Source organism: Papio anubis, chromosome 9, assembly GCF_008728515.1.
Source record: "Papio anubis isolate 15944 chromosome 9, Panubis1.0, whole genome shotgun sequence".
NCBI lineage: Eukaryota > Metazoa > Chordata > Mammalia > Primates > Cercopithecidae > Papio > Papio anubis.
In genome coordinates this window covers 24,965,275-24,982,969 of record NC_044984.1, presented here as the reverse complement: position 1 = coordinate 24,982,969, position 17,695 = coordinate 24,965,275, and the positions used below count along the sequence as shown (strand labels likewise).

The following is a 17,695-nucleotide window of genomic DNA, read 5'->3' as shown; positions in this document are numbered from 1 at the left end:
CAAGTTGCTTCTTCTCGAGGCAACCTCTCCGCCCCACTGATCAGTGAGCAAACAAGTCTCCAAAATTTCCTTTGGGACTCAAGTTTACCCACCGCGAATTCTCTTTTTCTTTCCTTTTTATGGTTCAAACCAACAGCACAGTCGGTGGAAAAGCAAAAAGCCACGTTCACATTCCTGCACCGTAATAACGGACGAACCCAGGGAGTCGCATTTCCGAGCCAAGGAAGCTCAGGCTGCCCCGCACCCCCGCACCCCCACTTCCCCCTCCCCCTGCCGACTCCATCGCCTTTGGGAAGATGAATAGCTTGGCCGAAGTTGTTTTTCCTTTCCGGTGGCCCTGATCAGGTGTCCCCGCCCCCTCCTGCCGTTCGCCTTCTCTCGCCGCCTTCTCCCGACGCCCCCTCCCGGCCCGGCCCCTCCTCCCCCGCCCCCCTCCGGGCTGGACCGCGGATGGTACGTTCCGCACGTGAGCTGGGTGCTGGTCTGGCCGGCGACGCGCGTGCCCTGTGGCCAAACACTGCCTGGAGTGAGAGCAAACTACCAGCGCAGTGGGGCCGGCGCGAGTGTGCGTGTGTGTGCGTGTGTGTGTGCGAGCGCGGTGGAGGGGGGACCAACTGCTTCACACTTTCAACACTGCACTGAAGAGGGAGAGCGAGAGAGAGAGACTGGAGACGCACAGATCCCCCCAAGATCTCCCAAGCCTACCGTCCCACAGATTATTGTACAGAGCCCCAAAAATCGAAACAGAGGAAACGAACAGCAGTTGAACATGGACGAAGGAATTCCTCATTTGCAAGAGAGACAGTTACTGGAACATAGAGATTTTATAGGGTAAGGTGCACGCACCCTTGCGACTATCTGTCTAGGCTTTGGTTTGATTTTTCTCTTCTCCAGAAAGTGGTATGGAGCTGGCGAGGGCAGAGCCCCTCCCCGAATGGGTGCCTGATGCTGATTTCTGTTTTGCAGACTGGATTATTCCTCTTTGTATATGTGTAAACCCAAAAGGAGCATGAAACGAGACGATACCAAGGTAAGTGTAAGTTCCCGATATTCCTCATAACCTGCATGGGTAGTTAATTAGGGCCATTGATTTCACAGCCAAGCTCTGCCTGCAAATATATTCCAGCCCCTGAGCTTCCCCAACTGTGAATTTTAAGTGGCTTGCTGGGTACTCTCAAGGGGATATTAAACATCATACCTGAATTTAAATTGCATTGCAGAACAGTCCAGAGGAAAGAGGTTTCTTGGGTGTAGTTTATCCCATAGTATGTTTTATGGTGGTGGGGGGCGGGGAGGGACAGAGAAGGGTAATATCCAATAAATGAATGTTTCGCTTACTGTTTTCTCTTTTCCATGACTCTCATATATTAAGGATACCTACAAATTACCGCACAGATTAATAGAAAAGAAAAGAAGAGACCGAATTAATGAATGCATTGCTCAGCTGAAAGATTTACTGCCTGAACATCTGAAATTGACAGTAAGATGCACGTTTTCATTCTTTGCTGCTCTCCAAGGGCGTTTTAATAGTCTGGTGCGACTCCCAGAAAATATAAGAATAAATGTAAATATAAGTTCCTGATTTACAACTTGTGCTATACCGTACAGAGTTTCCCGCAAACTGAGTCGGTGCTCCCAGCTGAAGGCAAGAAATCATTTATAACCTGTCTTGTGGAAAGCTCAAGAAGTATAAGAATAGTACTTCTTTCAAAGTGTTTGCTTAAATTGCTGTGCTGAATGGACAGCCAATTAAGCCAAATGTGTGTTTTTTAAGTAACCAAGTGCCCCTTTCTTTTTTGCACTACTGCAGACTCTGGGGCATCTGGAGAAAGCCGTAGTCTTGGAATTAACTCTGAAACACCTAAAAGCTTTAACCGCCTTAACCGAGCAACAGCATCAGAAGATAATTGCTTTACAGAATGGTAAGTCAGTTCAGGGAGGCCAACCTACCCTGATGAAGCGGGGCACCCCACAGGGGAGCAGTGTCAGGACTCCTTCACCTGCACCCCACCTCTTTCGGTGGGCTCATGGGTTCCCTCTCATTTGTTAAATTGCTTTATACTTTCCCTTCATTGGAACGAGCCCATTTCCCGAAGCATCCTAGAGGCTTTCAGCAGAACTCGGAGGAATCAGGTTTTAAAGTGGCGGTTGCACCCGCTCCACTTTGGTTTTCAGCTGGGAGGAGAGCGCCCTCTCCCAGCTCCGCACCTCCGCCACCCCCCTTCTCTCGGCAACCGGTGGATTATATCACTTGAATACTGGGGAAAAACCGAGATCACTTTAGTCGATGCAGGGCCCACGTGATAAGCAGATGTTTTAACGTGGGTATGTTTCTTCTTGCCTCCACTCCTCCGTCCCCACCCCCCCATCCCTTCCTCATCCTAGGGGAGCGATCTCTGAAATCGCCCATTCAGTCCGACTTGGATGCGTTCCACTCGGGATTTCAAACATGCGCCAAAGAAGTCTTGCAATACCTCTCCCGGTTTGAGAGCTGGACACCCAGGGAGCCGCGGTGTGTCCAGCTGATCAACCACTTGCACGCCGTGGCCACCCAGTTCTTGCCCACCCCGCAGCTGTTGACTCAACAGGTCCCTCTGAGCAAAGGCTCCGGCGCTCCCTCGGCCGCCGGGTCCGCGGCCGCCCCCTGCCTGGAGCGCGCGGGGCAGAAGCTGGAGCCCCTCGCCTACTGCGTGCCGGTCATCCAGCGGACTCAGCCCAGCGCCGAGCTCGCCGCCGAGAACGACACGGACACCGACAGCGGCTACGGCGGCGAAGCCGAGGCCCGGCCGGACCGCGAGAAAGGCAAAGGCGCGGGGGCGAGCCGCGTCACCATCAAGCAGGAGCCTCCCGGGGAGGACTTGCCGGCGCCCAAGAGGATGAAGCTGGATTCCCGCGGCGGCGGCAGCGGCGGCGGCCCGGGGGGCGGCGCGGCGGCGGCGGCAGCTGCGCTCCTGGGGCCCGACCCTGCCGCCGCGGCCGCGCTGCTGAGACCCGACGCCGCCCTGCTCAGCTCGCTGGTGGCGTTCGGCGGAGGCGGGGGCGCGCCCTTCCCGCAGCCCGCGGCCGCCGCGGCCCCCTTCTGCCTGCCCTTCTGTTTCCTCTCGCCTTCTGCAGCCGCCGCCTACGTGCAGCCCTTCCTGGACAAGAGCGGCCTGGAGAAGTATCTGTACCCGGCGGCGGCCGCCGCCCCGTTCCCACTGCTATACCCCGGCATCCCTGCCCCGGCCGCAGCCGCGGCCGCCGCCGCTGCCGCTGCCGCCGCCGCCGCCGCCTTCCCCTGCCTGTCCTCGGTGTTGTCGCCCCCGCCCGAGAAGGCGGGCGCCGCCGCCGCGACCCTCTTGCCGCACGAGGTGGCGCCCCTTGGGGCGCCGCACCCACAACACCCGCACGGCCGCACCCACCTGCCCTTCGCCGGCCCCCGCGAGCCGGGGAACCCGGAGAGCTCTGCTCAGGAAGATCCCTCGCAGCCAGGAAAGGAAGCACCCTGAATCGTTGCGTCTCAAAGGACGGAGGTTCAAGCGGAGTGAGAAGTTAAAACACCCTTAACGTCTTTAAGGGAGGAAGTGTAATAGATGCACGACAGGCATAAACAAGAACAACAAAACAGGTGTTATGTGTACATTTGGAGTTCCTGTTTTGCTCATCCCTCACCACCCCACCCTCCACACACTAACATCCCTTTCTTCCCCCCACCAGCTGTAAAAGATCCTCTGCGAAAGATATATATATATATATTTTTTAATAATCCCCCAAATAAGTTTTGTCCCCTTTTAGGCCATGTTCCATTATCTCTTAAAATTGGAACCTAATTCGAGAGGAAGTCAGAAGGGTCTGTTCTGTGGGTAAGCTAGGTGAACCCCGGGGTAGGGGAAACATGTTAACACCTTTGACGTCTTTGACTGAAGTTGACATGGAACAGCAGATAGTTGTTATGTAGAGGTAGTTCTCAAAGCTGCCCTGCCTGTTTTAGGAGACTTTCCACAAACAGATTGAGGATCTTTTAGAATTGAATTTACTCTTCAGTATTTTCTAATGTTCAGCTTTCTAAAAGGCATCTATTTTTCAAAGAAGTGAGGATGCAGTTGCTCACGTTGCAACTTATTCTGAAGTGGTTTAAATGGTATCTCTTAGTAACTTGCACTTGTTAAAGAAACACGGAGCTGGGCCATCGTCAGAACTAAGTCAGGGAAGGTGATGGATGAGAAGGCCAGAATCATTCCTAGTACATTTGCTAACACTTTATTGAGAAATTGACCATGAATCAATGGCCTCACCTTAATTTCTTTATCTATCTATACAAATTTCTGTTTATCCATAGATAGGTTATCTATACATACACATCTCGAGTGCATCTATTCCCACTCTCATTAATCCATCATGTTCCTAAATTTTTGTAATCTTACTGTAAAAAAGTGCACTGAACTTAAAACAAAAGTCCAAACTGATATATCCTATATTCTGCTAAATGACAAAAGTGAACGAAAGCATTTAACTGGTCAATTTTGATTGGAAATGCTGTAAAGATATGGAATGAAGTCCTGTGAGGCCTTCCTATCTCCAAGTCTATGTATTTTCTGGAGACCAAACCAGATACCAGATAATCACAAAGAAAGCTTTTTTAATAAGGCTTAAACCAAGACCTTGTCTAGATATTTTTAGTTTGTTGCCAAGGTAGCACTGTGAGAAATCTCACTTGGATGTTATGTAAGGGGTGAGACACAACAGTCTGACTATGAGTGAGGAAAATATCTGGGTCTTTTCGTCAGTTTGGTGCATTTGCTGCTGCTGTTGCTACTGTTTGCCTCAAACGCTGTGTTTAAACAACGTTAAACTCTTAGCCTACAAGGTGGCTCTTATGTACATAGTTGTTAATACATCCAATTAATGATGTCTGACATGCTATTTTTGTAGGGAGAAAATATGTGCTAATGATATTTTGAGTTAAAATATCTTTTGGGGAGGATTTGCTGAAAAGTTGCACTTTTGTTACAACGCTTATGCTTGGTACAAGCTTATGCTGTCTTAAATTATTTTAAAAAAATAAATACTGTCTGCAAGAAACCAGCTGGTTTAGAAAAGTTTAGTATGTGAAGATAAACTAGAAATTATCTTTATATTCTAGTATTTTCAGCACTCCATAAATTCTATTACCTAAATATTGCCACACTATTTTGTGATTTAAAAATTCTTACTAAGGAATAAAAACTTTAATATACAGTATGATATTGTCTAATAATTAAAAAAGACAATGGATGCTCAATTAGTTTTGAGATATCTATGACTGTAGGGCTACAAATCACTGAGGTTCTCAGATATACAGCTTTTTTTGTCATTGGCTTGATGTCACACATTTCCAATCTCTTGCAAGCCTCCAGGCTCTGGCTGTGTCTACCTGCTTGTTTCCAATGTATCTTAATGAAAAGTGCAAAAGAAAAACCTACCAATTAACTTGTGTGATTTGTTTATGTTAGACCAAATTTTCTATTGTTTTAATGATTGACAAGGTTTTCACTTTTTGTCTGTGACATCAGATAGCCTCTCTAGTATGGTCAGGTGTTTCTCTTTCACTGGGTTTTGTATAAATAGATGATCACATAGGGGTGCTTAACATGAGAGTGTTTTGGCTTCTTAATTTTTATAAAATAATTCTGTCATGGGACTTTATCATGGAATTCCAGGATCAGAAATAATTTCTAGACTTTTCTCAAATTTCCATTCAAATCTGTGACATGATACAAACTGAGTGAAGGATTGTCAGCTTTTAGTTTAAGGAATGTTCTTCACAACCCCCTTGATTTTTGAAAAATGTTTAAATGAGAGTCACATTGTATAAGATGTAGAAAAAGTGCTCCCTCTGCTGACTTCATGGCAACTGAACTGCAAGTCATAACAGTGTGGAGCCAGGAGCCAGGGCTCATCCAGTCCCCTGCATTTCCTCATAGGAAAAAAAGGAAGCCCAGAGATATTAAGTATCTTCCCAAGGTCACAGAGCTACCTAGAGTCAGCACTAGCACTAGTGGCCAGCTCTATCATATCCCTCAGTCAGTCAACTACTTCCCATTGCAGTATCTTGGACCAAGTAAGCTGAACTTGATTGAGCACCCTTCATGAAGCTTTGTAACAAACCATAGAACAAAGGAAACTGAAATTAACACTGGAAAACTATGTAGGATTTTCGAGCATTGTTAATTTATTGAACTTTAGAAAAATTATCTGAATCAGAATGGGAAAAACAGCATTTCAAATATTTTGAGCTATATTTTGATGCTACTACTGTAGTAATATTAGTTTCATAACCAAAAAGGATTAAGAGTGAATCAGAGGATAATACAATGTTTTTAGCATGTGTATAATTTTGGTAGAATGAGATAAAAAAACTTCAGAGTTGGGCCAGATTTTATAAGTCAGTTATTTAGTCCAAGTACCCATATGGTAACATAAGATAAAGTTAGAACAGAAATGCAAAAATAATATTATCTATATTGCATCTAAAATCTGAAAAAATGTTATTCTGGTCATTGATTTATTTTAATGAATTAAAAGGCTTAAGTCATTATAATTCATTAAAGAGGCTTCTATACTTGTAGTGGTGAAATTTCAGCTAAAATGATTTTCCAACTTCAGGCAAATATGAATCTTGAGTCAGTGTTTTTATTAACATAGTATTATACTCATAAAAATTTAATTTTACATACATATATTTTACCTAATATTTTAAAAGATTAATTTTATATACACATATTTCTTAGCAAACTTTATATTGAATTGAAAAAAAGGCCCTTCCCTCCCCTCCAAAGAGCTAACCTTAAGCACGTTTTCAAGGCACTAGAAACAACACTTTAATAGCTATGTAAAATTTGGAGTTTTAGTTCCTATCATTGTGAAACTATTTTTCATTTAGTTCCCTGTTTCTGGCCATCCAGGCCATGACTTTGGTTATTGCCGGTCACCTGAGATTTGTTCAAAAGTTATGTAAAAGGAGGCTCAGCCTGCTCCTTTCTATGTCACAGGTCAATTCTTAACCTTTCCATGGAAAGTGATTGCCAGCAGAGCCTCTGGAGAGACATGGCTGGGCAAACACATGAAGGATTTTACATTAGCTAGAAATGAACGGAGCTCTCATGAATGACTTAAGACCATTATATTGCCAAAAGCTGGCTGTAGTGTTGTGATCATGGTATTCTACTTCAGGTAGCAACCTGATATTTTTCATTAAACAAAAATTCTTAACCTATTGGGACCCTCAGCTCAATATATTTAGACTCATCCATTGTTCTCACTGTTATTTTAAACAAGTTCAAGATGGATTTACAGTGCATGCTAAAGTCCCATGGAAGTTCCAGTTTTTCATAGAAGAATTTAAGTAAGGGATTGATGTGGGAAATTATCACATATTTTCTGTGATTAAGATGGGATTTATACTAGAAAACATGCACAGCATGTACTTTAAAAATATGCTATTCTAGGAGTTCTACGTTTGTTTTAAAATTGGGTTTCTTATGCTCCTTCAGAGATTCCATATTGAAAACTCCAAACAAATATAAAACCACCTTTTAAAAGTTGATATTTTAAAATTCTAAATTCAGTGATGCCTAGTTTGTCTGACACGAGGGACAAACGGTCAATGGTTCAGAAAACTAAAGCTTCTATGTTCAAATGCCAATGCTGTTTTTCATTTTTGAATTTTATTTTAGTGGAAAGCATACTAAAATGTATTACACATATCCTCTAAAATGTCTTACCCTGGACATACTTAACCTTTCTCAATAATTCAGGGTCAGCATTGTAAACATCATTTTTGCACTATGCATGACATCTGGGAGTAATTGCACCTGCACCAAATTCTTTTTGAGTTCTACCTGCTTTTTATAGGGTTTTTCAGTCTCTTTACGCACAGCTAGCCTGTCAGCTGTCACGTCTTGAAGCCTCAGAGTGCTTCCTCCAACTCTTATCTAATTTGCTACCTCTGACTTACTGTGGGCTGGGAAACCATTTAAACACACTACCACACCCATTTTTGAAATGTGCTAAAATTAGAGTAAATAGGCTCTGACAGAGGACCTGAAGGGTTGTTCTACAAGTAAGTTGTGTGAATTTGTAGAATCTGTGACCTTTTCTTCCCAAAGCTTTTTGTTTCCTTTAACTTCCAGATTCTCAGCGATGCTTCTTATCAGATTACTTATGCAAAAGCCTTCAAATACATTATATATTTCGCCATCATTTTATTACATAAAAATAAAAGCAACTTGCTAATGGTTTTAGCCCACAACTAACCACAAAGCAAACAAATTTGCATGTCAGGAATAAGTTATTTGATTGGATGAACACTTCTCTCCAGTTGCTAAGAATAGGGGACGGAGGGCCACTAGTGAAACTGATTCAGCATTTTGATTTAAGGATGACTCTGGCTCCTGCTTCTAGTATGTAACCTCCTCTGCCTCTGGGTGTTGGACCTCTTGGGTGGCCGGTAGAATGCAAAAGTATTCTGGGGAACTGGCAGGATGGGTGTGTAGGCCCAGATGCTGCCTCTGAATTTAGACACACCCATGGTGAGAGGTTTCAGACTCCTCATTGATTACAGCATATTCCTTTTTTTTGTTGAGTTTATGTATTCAATAAATGGTGTGGGGATTTGTTTTGCTCGCTGTATGTGAGGTGCCATGGTAAGTACTAGAGAATCAAAGATTCACCTCTGAAGATCTCAGAGTCTAATGTGGGTGATAGACCTATACTAAAATAAATTACATTGCAACACAGTAAGTGCTATCCAGGGATGGATACAATGCTGTGCTGGGGGTGGGAGCTACTAATTGCATCTAAGTGAGGAGGCCTAGGTGAGAAGTAGCTGGGTTTTACAGAAGGAACAGCAGCACAATAAGGGCATGAGGCCGTCTCCAAACAGAAGGCTCTGGCCTACCCTGCTCCCGTGCTAAGCTGCACTACAGTTAATGTATGTTTTTACAGTAAAATTCTCTATATTTAGAGATGACATTATCAGGTACATAAATCATAGGGAATCAATCTACCAAAAAAAAAAAAATCCTCCTAGAACAAACACACGAATTTAGAAAAGTTACAGAAGAAAACATCAATAAACAAATATACATTGTATTTTTATACACTAGCAATGAACAACTGGAAATGAAACTTTAAAAAGTGCCACTTAAAATAAGCTGCAGTGCAGTTTAATTGGCCATATATGACTTGAGGTCTGAGCAAGGATTTCCTAACTTGCCAGTCTCTTTAGAATTTGACTGCTATGCTGGCTCTCACCAAAATCGCCTCCTGAGGATTTGAACCATGGGCTGGGACTAGGGAGTCATGATATTTCCTGCTGCAAAGTGAGACATGATAGTATTCACAGCATGATCATATCTCATGTGGTAGGGGAAAAAACAGCAGTACCTCATGAGCAGCTCTGTGTCTCACCTCCTCCATCTATCTGTTTTACAAAAGAAACTAATTGTGACTTCTTTCCCTTCGAGTAAGGGAGTGAGAGAGACAGAGCAGCTCTAGAGGGAAACACGGCATCCTAAGGCCTGACTTTCAAAAACCTTTGGGAGGAAACTGAGGCAAAGAACTAGTCCAAGGTCATATAGCTCAGTAACAGAACCAGGATTTTTGGTTCTGAGTCTAGTGCTCTTTATACTTTTATACCATAGTTTTAGTAATGGGGAGGGACAGGCTGAGGTTTTCTCACGGAATGAGTTGAGCTAGTCCGTGTGCGATCCTCAGAGGCAGAGTATACTTGACGGTGAAGAAGGAAAGATGATTAGCATAATAACCTTGCTAAATTATGGCATAGAGTATGCAATCATTTTGAGAGAGATGAAATTCTAGGGAAATAATTTTCAAAGTCTCCTACAAATAACCATACTATTCCATCGTCCACTCACTTCGGAGACATCCAGAAATGTGCCTTTCCTAGTTAGGAAGTCTCCACATTAGCTGGTGGGCTTTCTACCTCTCTATAACTGTGTGGTCCCGGTTGTGCCCTAGAGGTTCTCTATAACAGAAGGGATCACGACCAAAATAACCTATGAAGCTGGTCAGAGAGAACCTCTAGAATCCAGCAAGCTGGAGACAGGGCCATGTGCTACAGTTTTTATATAGAGTATTTTTAGGGCACTGTGAACTTTAGCTAAGGTTTCAATTTTGGAGCCTTTTCCATATGGGTGTGCACACAGAGTATTATGTGCTTCACAACAGAGATATTGAATATCTGCCAGATAGTTTAATACATGTTGCTTCCATATGCGGCCTTGCGGCTTCCTCACTGTGATTCGAAAATTAGCTGTAACAGGGGGGACTTCAGTCTGGACCCAACCCCTGCCGACCTGTAACTCAGAGCAACCAGAAAAACCCTTATAACATAGCATTATAAAGACACAGGATTCTAAGACATCTTAAGCAGGACTTAGTTTTCAAATATATATTACCTTGAACAAGGCTCATCTATCTGCATAGCCATATCGTGGCTGTGTAAACCGCGTATGACCAGAGAGGCACCTGACTGCATGCACCCCCGAAGGTCTCTGCAGACCCAAGTGGGTGCGATAATGGATTGATTTCTAAGCTATGCCTGTTAAGATCCTCAAGCAAACCAACCCTTGCTCCTTGAATCAACGTTTGAGCGCTGCATGGGGGGCTGGGGGGAAAGAAAGGAGGGGGGAATAATGTCATCAGCCTTGAGCTCTTCAAGGAGCTCTAGGATTGGAGAGAGAGGAGAAGCATTCTTAGGTTGCCTAGCGATAAAGCTGCAGATGATATCATTCTCCCCGAGGCCGGCCTCCCCGCCCGGTTTTCCTTCCTCCCTTCCCCGCTCCAGTCTCCCACGCCTGGGTTCAAAGTACAGCCGCGCGGGGTTAGGGAACCGGGGCCGGACGCGGCGCTGTCACGTGCGTCCGCACATGTCTGGGCGCACGCTGAGCAGCACGTGAGAGGGGGCGGGGAGGGGCGGGACCTGCTCGCAGCCCTCGCGCGTGCGCGCTGCCCCTCTGCGACCGCACTTCTCCAGACGCTGGCCCCGGGACGGTGGCTGGCGGCGGGGTGGGGGACCGCGGGGACCGTCGGGCCGAGGGCGGAGCCGGGGCGGCCGGGCCCGGGCGCGCTCTCCCGACAGCTGCACCACACCCTTCCCGGCTGCGTCTCCGCAGGCCAGCCCTGGGTAGTCATCCCTCCCGAATTAAAGCTGGCTCTGACTCAGGACTCCTCGAACCATTCTGACACAGCAGTTTCCAAGGGGCCCTCCTGGGCGCGGGTTACGCGAAGGTCGACACCCGCCTCAAAAGGGCCTTGGGGCGGGAACTCCGGTCTAGGGCGGGCCGCGGCCGGGCGGGACCCCAGCAGTCCCTGGGCCAGGACTTGCGGGGAAAACCCCGGGCGGTGGGTGGGGGTGGGGAGAAAGTCCTAGAGCAGAGTTCTGGGCAAACGAGGTGTCGCAGTACCGGCTCTCGGAGGCATTACATCTTTTCACTGGTCTCACATGGAGTTTTGCAAATTGAATTCCCACTAATTAAGCACTAGGCCATTTAATAGTGATGAAATACACTGTGACTTTCCGTTCAAGGTGTAAAGTAAGAGAAGTGATTTTATGGCACTAACGGATTTTGCATGGTGCAGTAAAACGAGGGAAACTAATGTAGCCAGGGGCCGGAGGATGGATTTGTTTTTTGTTTTCTTGTTTTTTAAGTTACCGTCTAGAAAGTTATTTACAAACCCCTTTTGGGCAAATTGATCATCTAACACTTTCACTCTTGGAAGTAACCACGTCGATTTTGTAACACTTTCTGAAACATGCCTGTTTATAAACAGTCTAAAATGAACAATTAGTTTGGAGAAATTTGGAGTTCATAGTGTCTTTTAGATAACTGAATATACCCAAGGGTGTTGCAAAAGTAGGGAAGTACCACCACCCTCTGCAAATACGGCTTTGGTCATGTGATGGAAAAAGATCTCAGACGTTGCCAGAAATATCCGGACAGGTCAGGTGCCAGTATTTGCTAAGACATTACAGAATGGTTGTAATCTCTCCAGTCTAAATGGCACAGTGAGTGCCACCCTGGAGACAGGCTGCTGGAAGCTAACAGACATTAACAAAACACAAGGCATCCTTTGTTTGTTGTTTGCCTGTTAATGATATGTATGCATAATGTCCTATAGGTTGAGTTTCAATTGCACTTCCTCCCCCCCCCCCCGACCCCCCACCACGTTACATTGTTTTCACGAGACAATTTAGTCATTAATATTCTGAAAGGTTGAAAAAGCAAAGATAAACTTCAAACATTCACTCAAATATATATTGAGCTTCTACTATGTGCCAGGCGTTGGAAATACACCAGCGACCATACAGACAAGGTTATAACGCCTCATGATGTTTACGACTCCTAGCAAAGTCTCAAAGCTTCCCAGGCATTTGCCAACACAATGATTATTTATAACAATTAGTCATCCTCTTCCTCAGCACGAATTTTTTTCGGTTGACCCTTAGGAAGAATGTCAGGTGAAAGGGCTGGATCTCAATTCCTACTCACTGTCTCCTTTTTCTTCTCTCCTTTCCTCACGCCTTTCATGCTAGCCTCCCTGCTGGTCTTCCAGCAGGACAGGCTTGATTCTTTATCAGAATATTTGCATTTTTTTTTCCCTCTTCTGCCTGCCAGACTGAGTCCCCAGATATCTGGAAAGCCAATTCCATCACCACCTCTCCCCCACCTTTTGTAAGTCTTTTTTCAAATACCGTTCTTTAGAAAGGCCTTCCCCGAGCAGCCCATAGGCAATATATAAAAATAGTTCCTCCCCACCAACAACATTCTTTTATTTTTACTTTTTTGTTTTTCTTCATAGCAGGTATCACCTCTGTCATAGTGTATGTACAACAGTGTTCTGTGTGTGTATAAACACTCATCATCTGTTTATGGCTTGTCCACCTCAATAGGATAAGCAGGGACTTGGATTGGTTCGTTGCTTTGTGCAGTGCAAGAATGGTGTCTGGCAATAAATAAGTAAATAAATATGGCCTTTTGTAAATAAATATGTATGGACTCTCAATAAATATATTCTGGATGGATGAATGAACATTTCTAGCAACTAGTTCAGTTTGATCACCTCCAAAGATAACAGCGCACAACTTCTCAAAGCATCGCATTGTGTGTTACGAATCCATTTCCTCCACTCTTACTGAACACTTGCTATGTCCCAGGCACTGTGTGACCCAAAGAATAAACTACATAGAGAAATCAGCAAGTGGGAAGGAGGCAAAGGCAGTGAACACCTTATACCTGCAAATGGGAAAAGATTCAGCCTGATTTGGAAGCTTATGGGAAACAGTGATGAAGCATTAATGGAGTTCCCTTAACAGTAGAGTTAATTCAATTTCACCTTAGTCCAAATTATGGCAAGTTACCATGTCTAAAAAATTGCTCATCTAGTGAGGTTCCTTCTGTAAAATTGAAAATTAAAGGAGATTTTGATCATTTGATCCCTTTAGTCAGCAAGAATAGCTGTAATAGCCCTGTAGAGGAAGAACTGAGTTTCAAAACTTGCAAAATAGGTTGTATCTCACCTCTTAGATGGCCCCAACCCCTGTGTGGAAACAGATCCTCAGAATGTGACCCATAATGGAATGTACAACACATGTGACTAAGGCTTGACAGTCTCAGCTACTTCAGCTCTAGGCTGGCTCTACCATGTGTGGTCATCTTTGTCCCTTTATCAATGAGTTTCTTCAACGCAAGGCTCAGTATTTATTTTTGTAATCTCAGCACCTAGCACAATGCCTGGCACACAGTAAGTACTCAATAAATGGCTATTGAAATTCAAACCCGCCTTTCCATTCCCACAGTGACTGTTCCAGTTCAAACCCTTATCAACTCTCACCTGGACTGTTGCAAGAGACTACTTAACGGCCTTTGTCCAATCTCCCTTTCCCCAAGCACTGACCACATAGCCAGCACAATCAACTTTCTTTTTTTTTCCCCCCCCAAAAATGGAGTCTTGCTCAGTCCCACAGAGCTGGAGTGCAGTGGCGCGATCTCGGCTCACTGCAACCTATGCCTCCGGGTTCAAGCAATTCTCCTGCCTCAGCCTCCCGAGTAGCTGGGATTACAGGCACCGCCACCATGCCCAGCTAAATTTTGTATTTTTATCACAGACGGGGTTTCACCATGTTGGCCACACTGGTCTCGAACTCCTGACCTCGTGAACTGCTCATCTTGGCCTCCCAAAGTGCTGGGATTACAGATGTGAGCCACCACGCCCAATTAACTTTCTAAACACAGAAAGTATACCAAAGCATAGTCAGGGACTCCCTTCATAGTCATGAAGACTGTGAAGGCTTAAACCTTCCCTTCTGGTTTCACTCTCTTCCATTTCCTCCCTTGTCCTGTTTCCCCTGACCGAAAAATGGGCATCTAATGGCCTAGTTGCACCAAACTACTGCAGGTTCCCTGAATATGCTTTGCACTCTCAAATGTTTGTCTTTAGGTAGATTAACTTACATTTGGATACCTCCTACTCATCCTTCAAAACTCAGCTCAAATTGCACCTCCTCTGTGAAAACTTCCATAACTATTTTAGTCAAAACTTAACCTCACCCACTTTTTTACTCTTAGCCCTTTCTTTAAATCTCCATTTTGATGTTTAACATCTTATTCCACAAACGTGCATGTACAAGAAGTGATGGATATTCTTATTTTCTCTCATGAAGTCTGACTTCACGCCACCTCCCCAAGGGCTGTTGGAAAATGATCTCAGTCATCGTGGACTCTCCTGCCCCCCTCCCCTCCCCAAACTCTTTAGGATTTTTCACAAGGACCCGGGATTTCAGGAACCAGGGAAAGGACCCCTTCTTTCTCAGACTGCCCTAGATAACTGTCAGTGTCAGAGCCTGCTGTTTAGTATCCTTGCCTTCTCTGCCACTTTCTGGGTAGGAGTCTTTGCTGATGCTGGAAACCCCAGGCCTTAGGGGCGTGGTGTCCGTATTTCCCTCCTGGGCTTTGCCACGCCCAAGGAGCTGCACACCTGTGCCCCACTGCTTATTGTTTCTGCCTCCACTCCTTCCCCCTAACAAAATCTCCAGCTTTATTTAGAGAGGGCTGCAGAGACCAGGCAGCTAACCTGAATGAATGGTATTGGCAGAGAAAATGGTAGGGACCAGAGTGAACTGGAGGTTGCGCCTCCTTTAAAAGGGACAGACATTACTCAGCTCCAAGCAATTGCAGCCTGGTGAAAATGTAGGCCCAGTATTGCGAGATCACTTAATTTTTCCAGGAAAAGCTGAAATCTAGATTTTATGTGAAATCTACTTTCAAAGTTTTGGCAATTATTTTTGAAAACTTCAAAACACTATTCATTACACATGAAACCTATCTGTAAAAGTATTATTCAATCTGGAGAAGCCTGCTTTGAGACCTCTGCTTTAACAAAGGGAAAAAAAAGGCCCAGCAGGAGGTTTTCTTCAAAACTCCCATGATATAACTAGCCCCAGAGCCATTCTTGAAAATAGTTGAGGGGGAAAATGCAAGGAGAACAGACACAAAGTAATGCCTCAATAAATTATCCTGTCACATTGAGACTCTTCACATTGTATTGTAATTAATTGTGTATGTCTCCAGCACCTGGACACACTAACACTCCTGTCAGGCAGATTGGCACCACCTCCAGCCTTTGCTTGGCCTGCGCTGCTGTCTGTCAGACTGTTTACTTGTTCTTAGCTCCTTCTCGAATTTCCTTATGACCCTCCCAGACTTCTCTCTCCCACTTACCCCAAGACCTTGGCTTATTTCCAGACTCCTCTCTCTCAGGAAAATCCCTATTTCACCAAGAAGATTCTGCCGATGGTCATGCTCTCCCCAACTTTCAGCCCTCCCTACTTTCCTCCTCCCGTGTCCTCACTTTCCTTCCAGCTGCAGAGGAAACGTGACCCTCCTCCTGCTCAAAGCCAAGGCTTCCATTTGTGCCATTGGTGATGCGTTGAAACTACCTGTTAAAACTCCCCTATCGCTGCATGTAACACGTCTGGACCTCTGTTAAGAGAGATCTGTTGCTCATTCATCATTGCATTCCTGGAGTCTAGTACACTCCCTGGGACAGGGAAGAGGATCAATAAACATTTATTGAATAAATACCTTTTTAAAAACTCTGGAGGCTGGGCCAGTCCTGAAACTTTCTAGAGACACGAGACAACTGTTGAAACCCGAGTTTTCATAGGCTATTGATCTAGGGAGGGTAGTTTCCCTGACTCTGTGTGTGGGCTAATTTTGGAGGAGATAATCCAGGAGGGAATGTAGCTGGCAGGCCAGGGAGTTTCTCCTGGGTCAGGTTGGTGCCATCCAGCTGTGAGTTTGCTGTGTGAAACCTCCTGTCTGTCTTCTCTGGTTACTGCTAGTGAGGCTGGCCTTCTGGTACTTGCTGAGGGGAGCAAAGGGGAGCCTCCGTGACCAAGGTGTCACATTGCTCTCTGTCCTCTTGCGTTTTTCCCCCATTAAGACACCACTACTCCATTAAAAGATTTGTTTTTGGGGAAACACCAAGCCCTCTTACTCCTTGTATGTTTTCTCTTCTTTTTTCTTCTAACTTAAACTTTTTTTTTTAGTTTGATGGTATCTTAACATCCATATAAATCATCTGATTATTTTTATCTTTAATCCTACTCTCACGTAGGATTAAAGTATCTCATGTCCTATTTTAAATCTTACCTTATTACCCTGTTGGCTTTCAACCTTTACTTACTTAGAATATCTGTTGTAAATTATTTCATAACTGACCTCATTTTTAACTTTGACCTTAGTTATTTTAACCTACTAATTTTCTCTTTAAATTTATCTTCTTGCTCCAAACTTTATTCAGTTTATCTTATAGCTCATCTTATACTTCTGTTTTATTAGGGTTTTTAAAAAATAATTTTCTTGGTTCAAAATTTGCCTTGCTATTTAAAATTTAAAATTTAAAATTTTTTAATTCTTGTTTCTAAATTTACAGTTTTTACTTGGTTTAAAGTTCTCTAGCATCATTTAGCATCACATTCTAACCTTTTATTTTTTCTTCGTTTCTTTTTTGGCATCATAACTTTTTTTTTAACCCTTTTCTCTTATCTACAAGTTTGTCATTCAACCTAGCTCAAATAATGACTTTTAAGAAGCCCATTGAATTCAGAAATCTCCTTTGCCCTTGCCCTTCTTTCTGCCAGTCACCACTGTAACTACATTTTTTTTTTTTTTTTGCATTAATGTTGCTTTTTGCCACAGCATTCTATGTAGTCTCTATTTTTACTTTCTCTGGTTTAAAATCCATAGTCTTTAATTTTTTTGATTGCAAAGAACAAACCCATTTGATTGTAACAAATGCATAAATAAGGAAACCAGAACCTCAGTTACTAGGTAGGCCAGGCATCCTGTCAATCTTATGAAAAGTCCTCAGGAAGAGCTGAAAGTCTTTTGGAGTTAGGCCTCACAGACACAAGAACAAAGAGGGGTTCAGAGGCAAATGCAATATCAATGTGGGAATCTTTTCTTTATGCCTTAACTCATGTAACCTAACTATATCTGAATTTCAAAGATAAGAAGAAAATCATATTAACGTCCAAGAAAAAGAAGTGAGCCACTCAGGAGGGAAACAATGGCCATGTTTGGGTAGCCCCAGATTCCTCCATAGCAATTCTCATTACAGGAGACAGAGGAGCAGGATTTATACCATGGCT

General features: G+C 44.3%; 2 protein-coding genes across 2 annotated transcripts in view; one reads left to right on the top strand and one right to left on the bottom strand.

The window, feature by feature from the left end:
• The window catches only part of SSPN (sarcospan), a 112,818-nt gene extending 109,276 nt beyond the window's left edge, over positions 1–3,542 (bottom strand). The window contains exon 1 of the mRNA XM_003906132.4: positions 3,402–3,542. The gene's annotated coding sequence lies outside the window, so the exon portion shown is untranslated. The remainder of the gene's footprint in view (positions 1–3,401) is intronic.
• On the top strand, positions 428–6,509 carry BHLHE41 (basic helix-loop-helix family member e41). The gene is made up of 5 exons (XM_021922125.2): positions 428–831; positions 967–1,030; positions 1,373–1,480; positions 1,811–1,922; positions 2,386–6,509. Exons 1-5 carry the CDS (start codon positions 770–772, stop codon positions 3,486–3,488), a joined length of 1,449 nt encoding a protein of 482 aa, XP_021777817.2. The 5' UTR covers positions 428–769; the 3' UTR covers positions 3,489–6,509.
• The last annotated feature ends 11,186 nt before the right edge of the window (positions 6,510–17,695 follow it).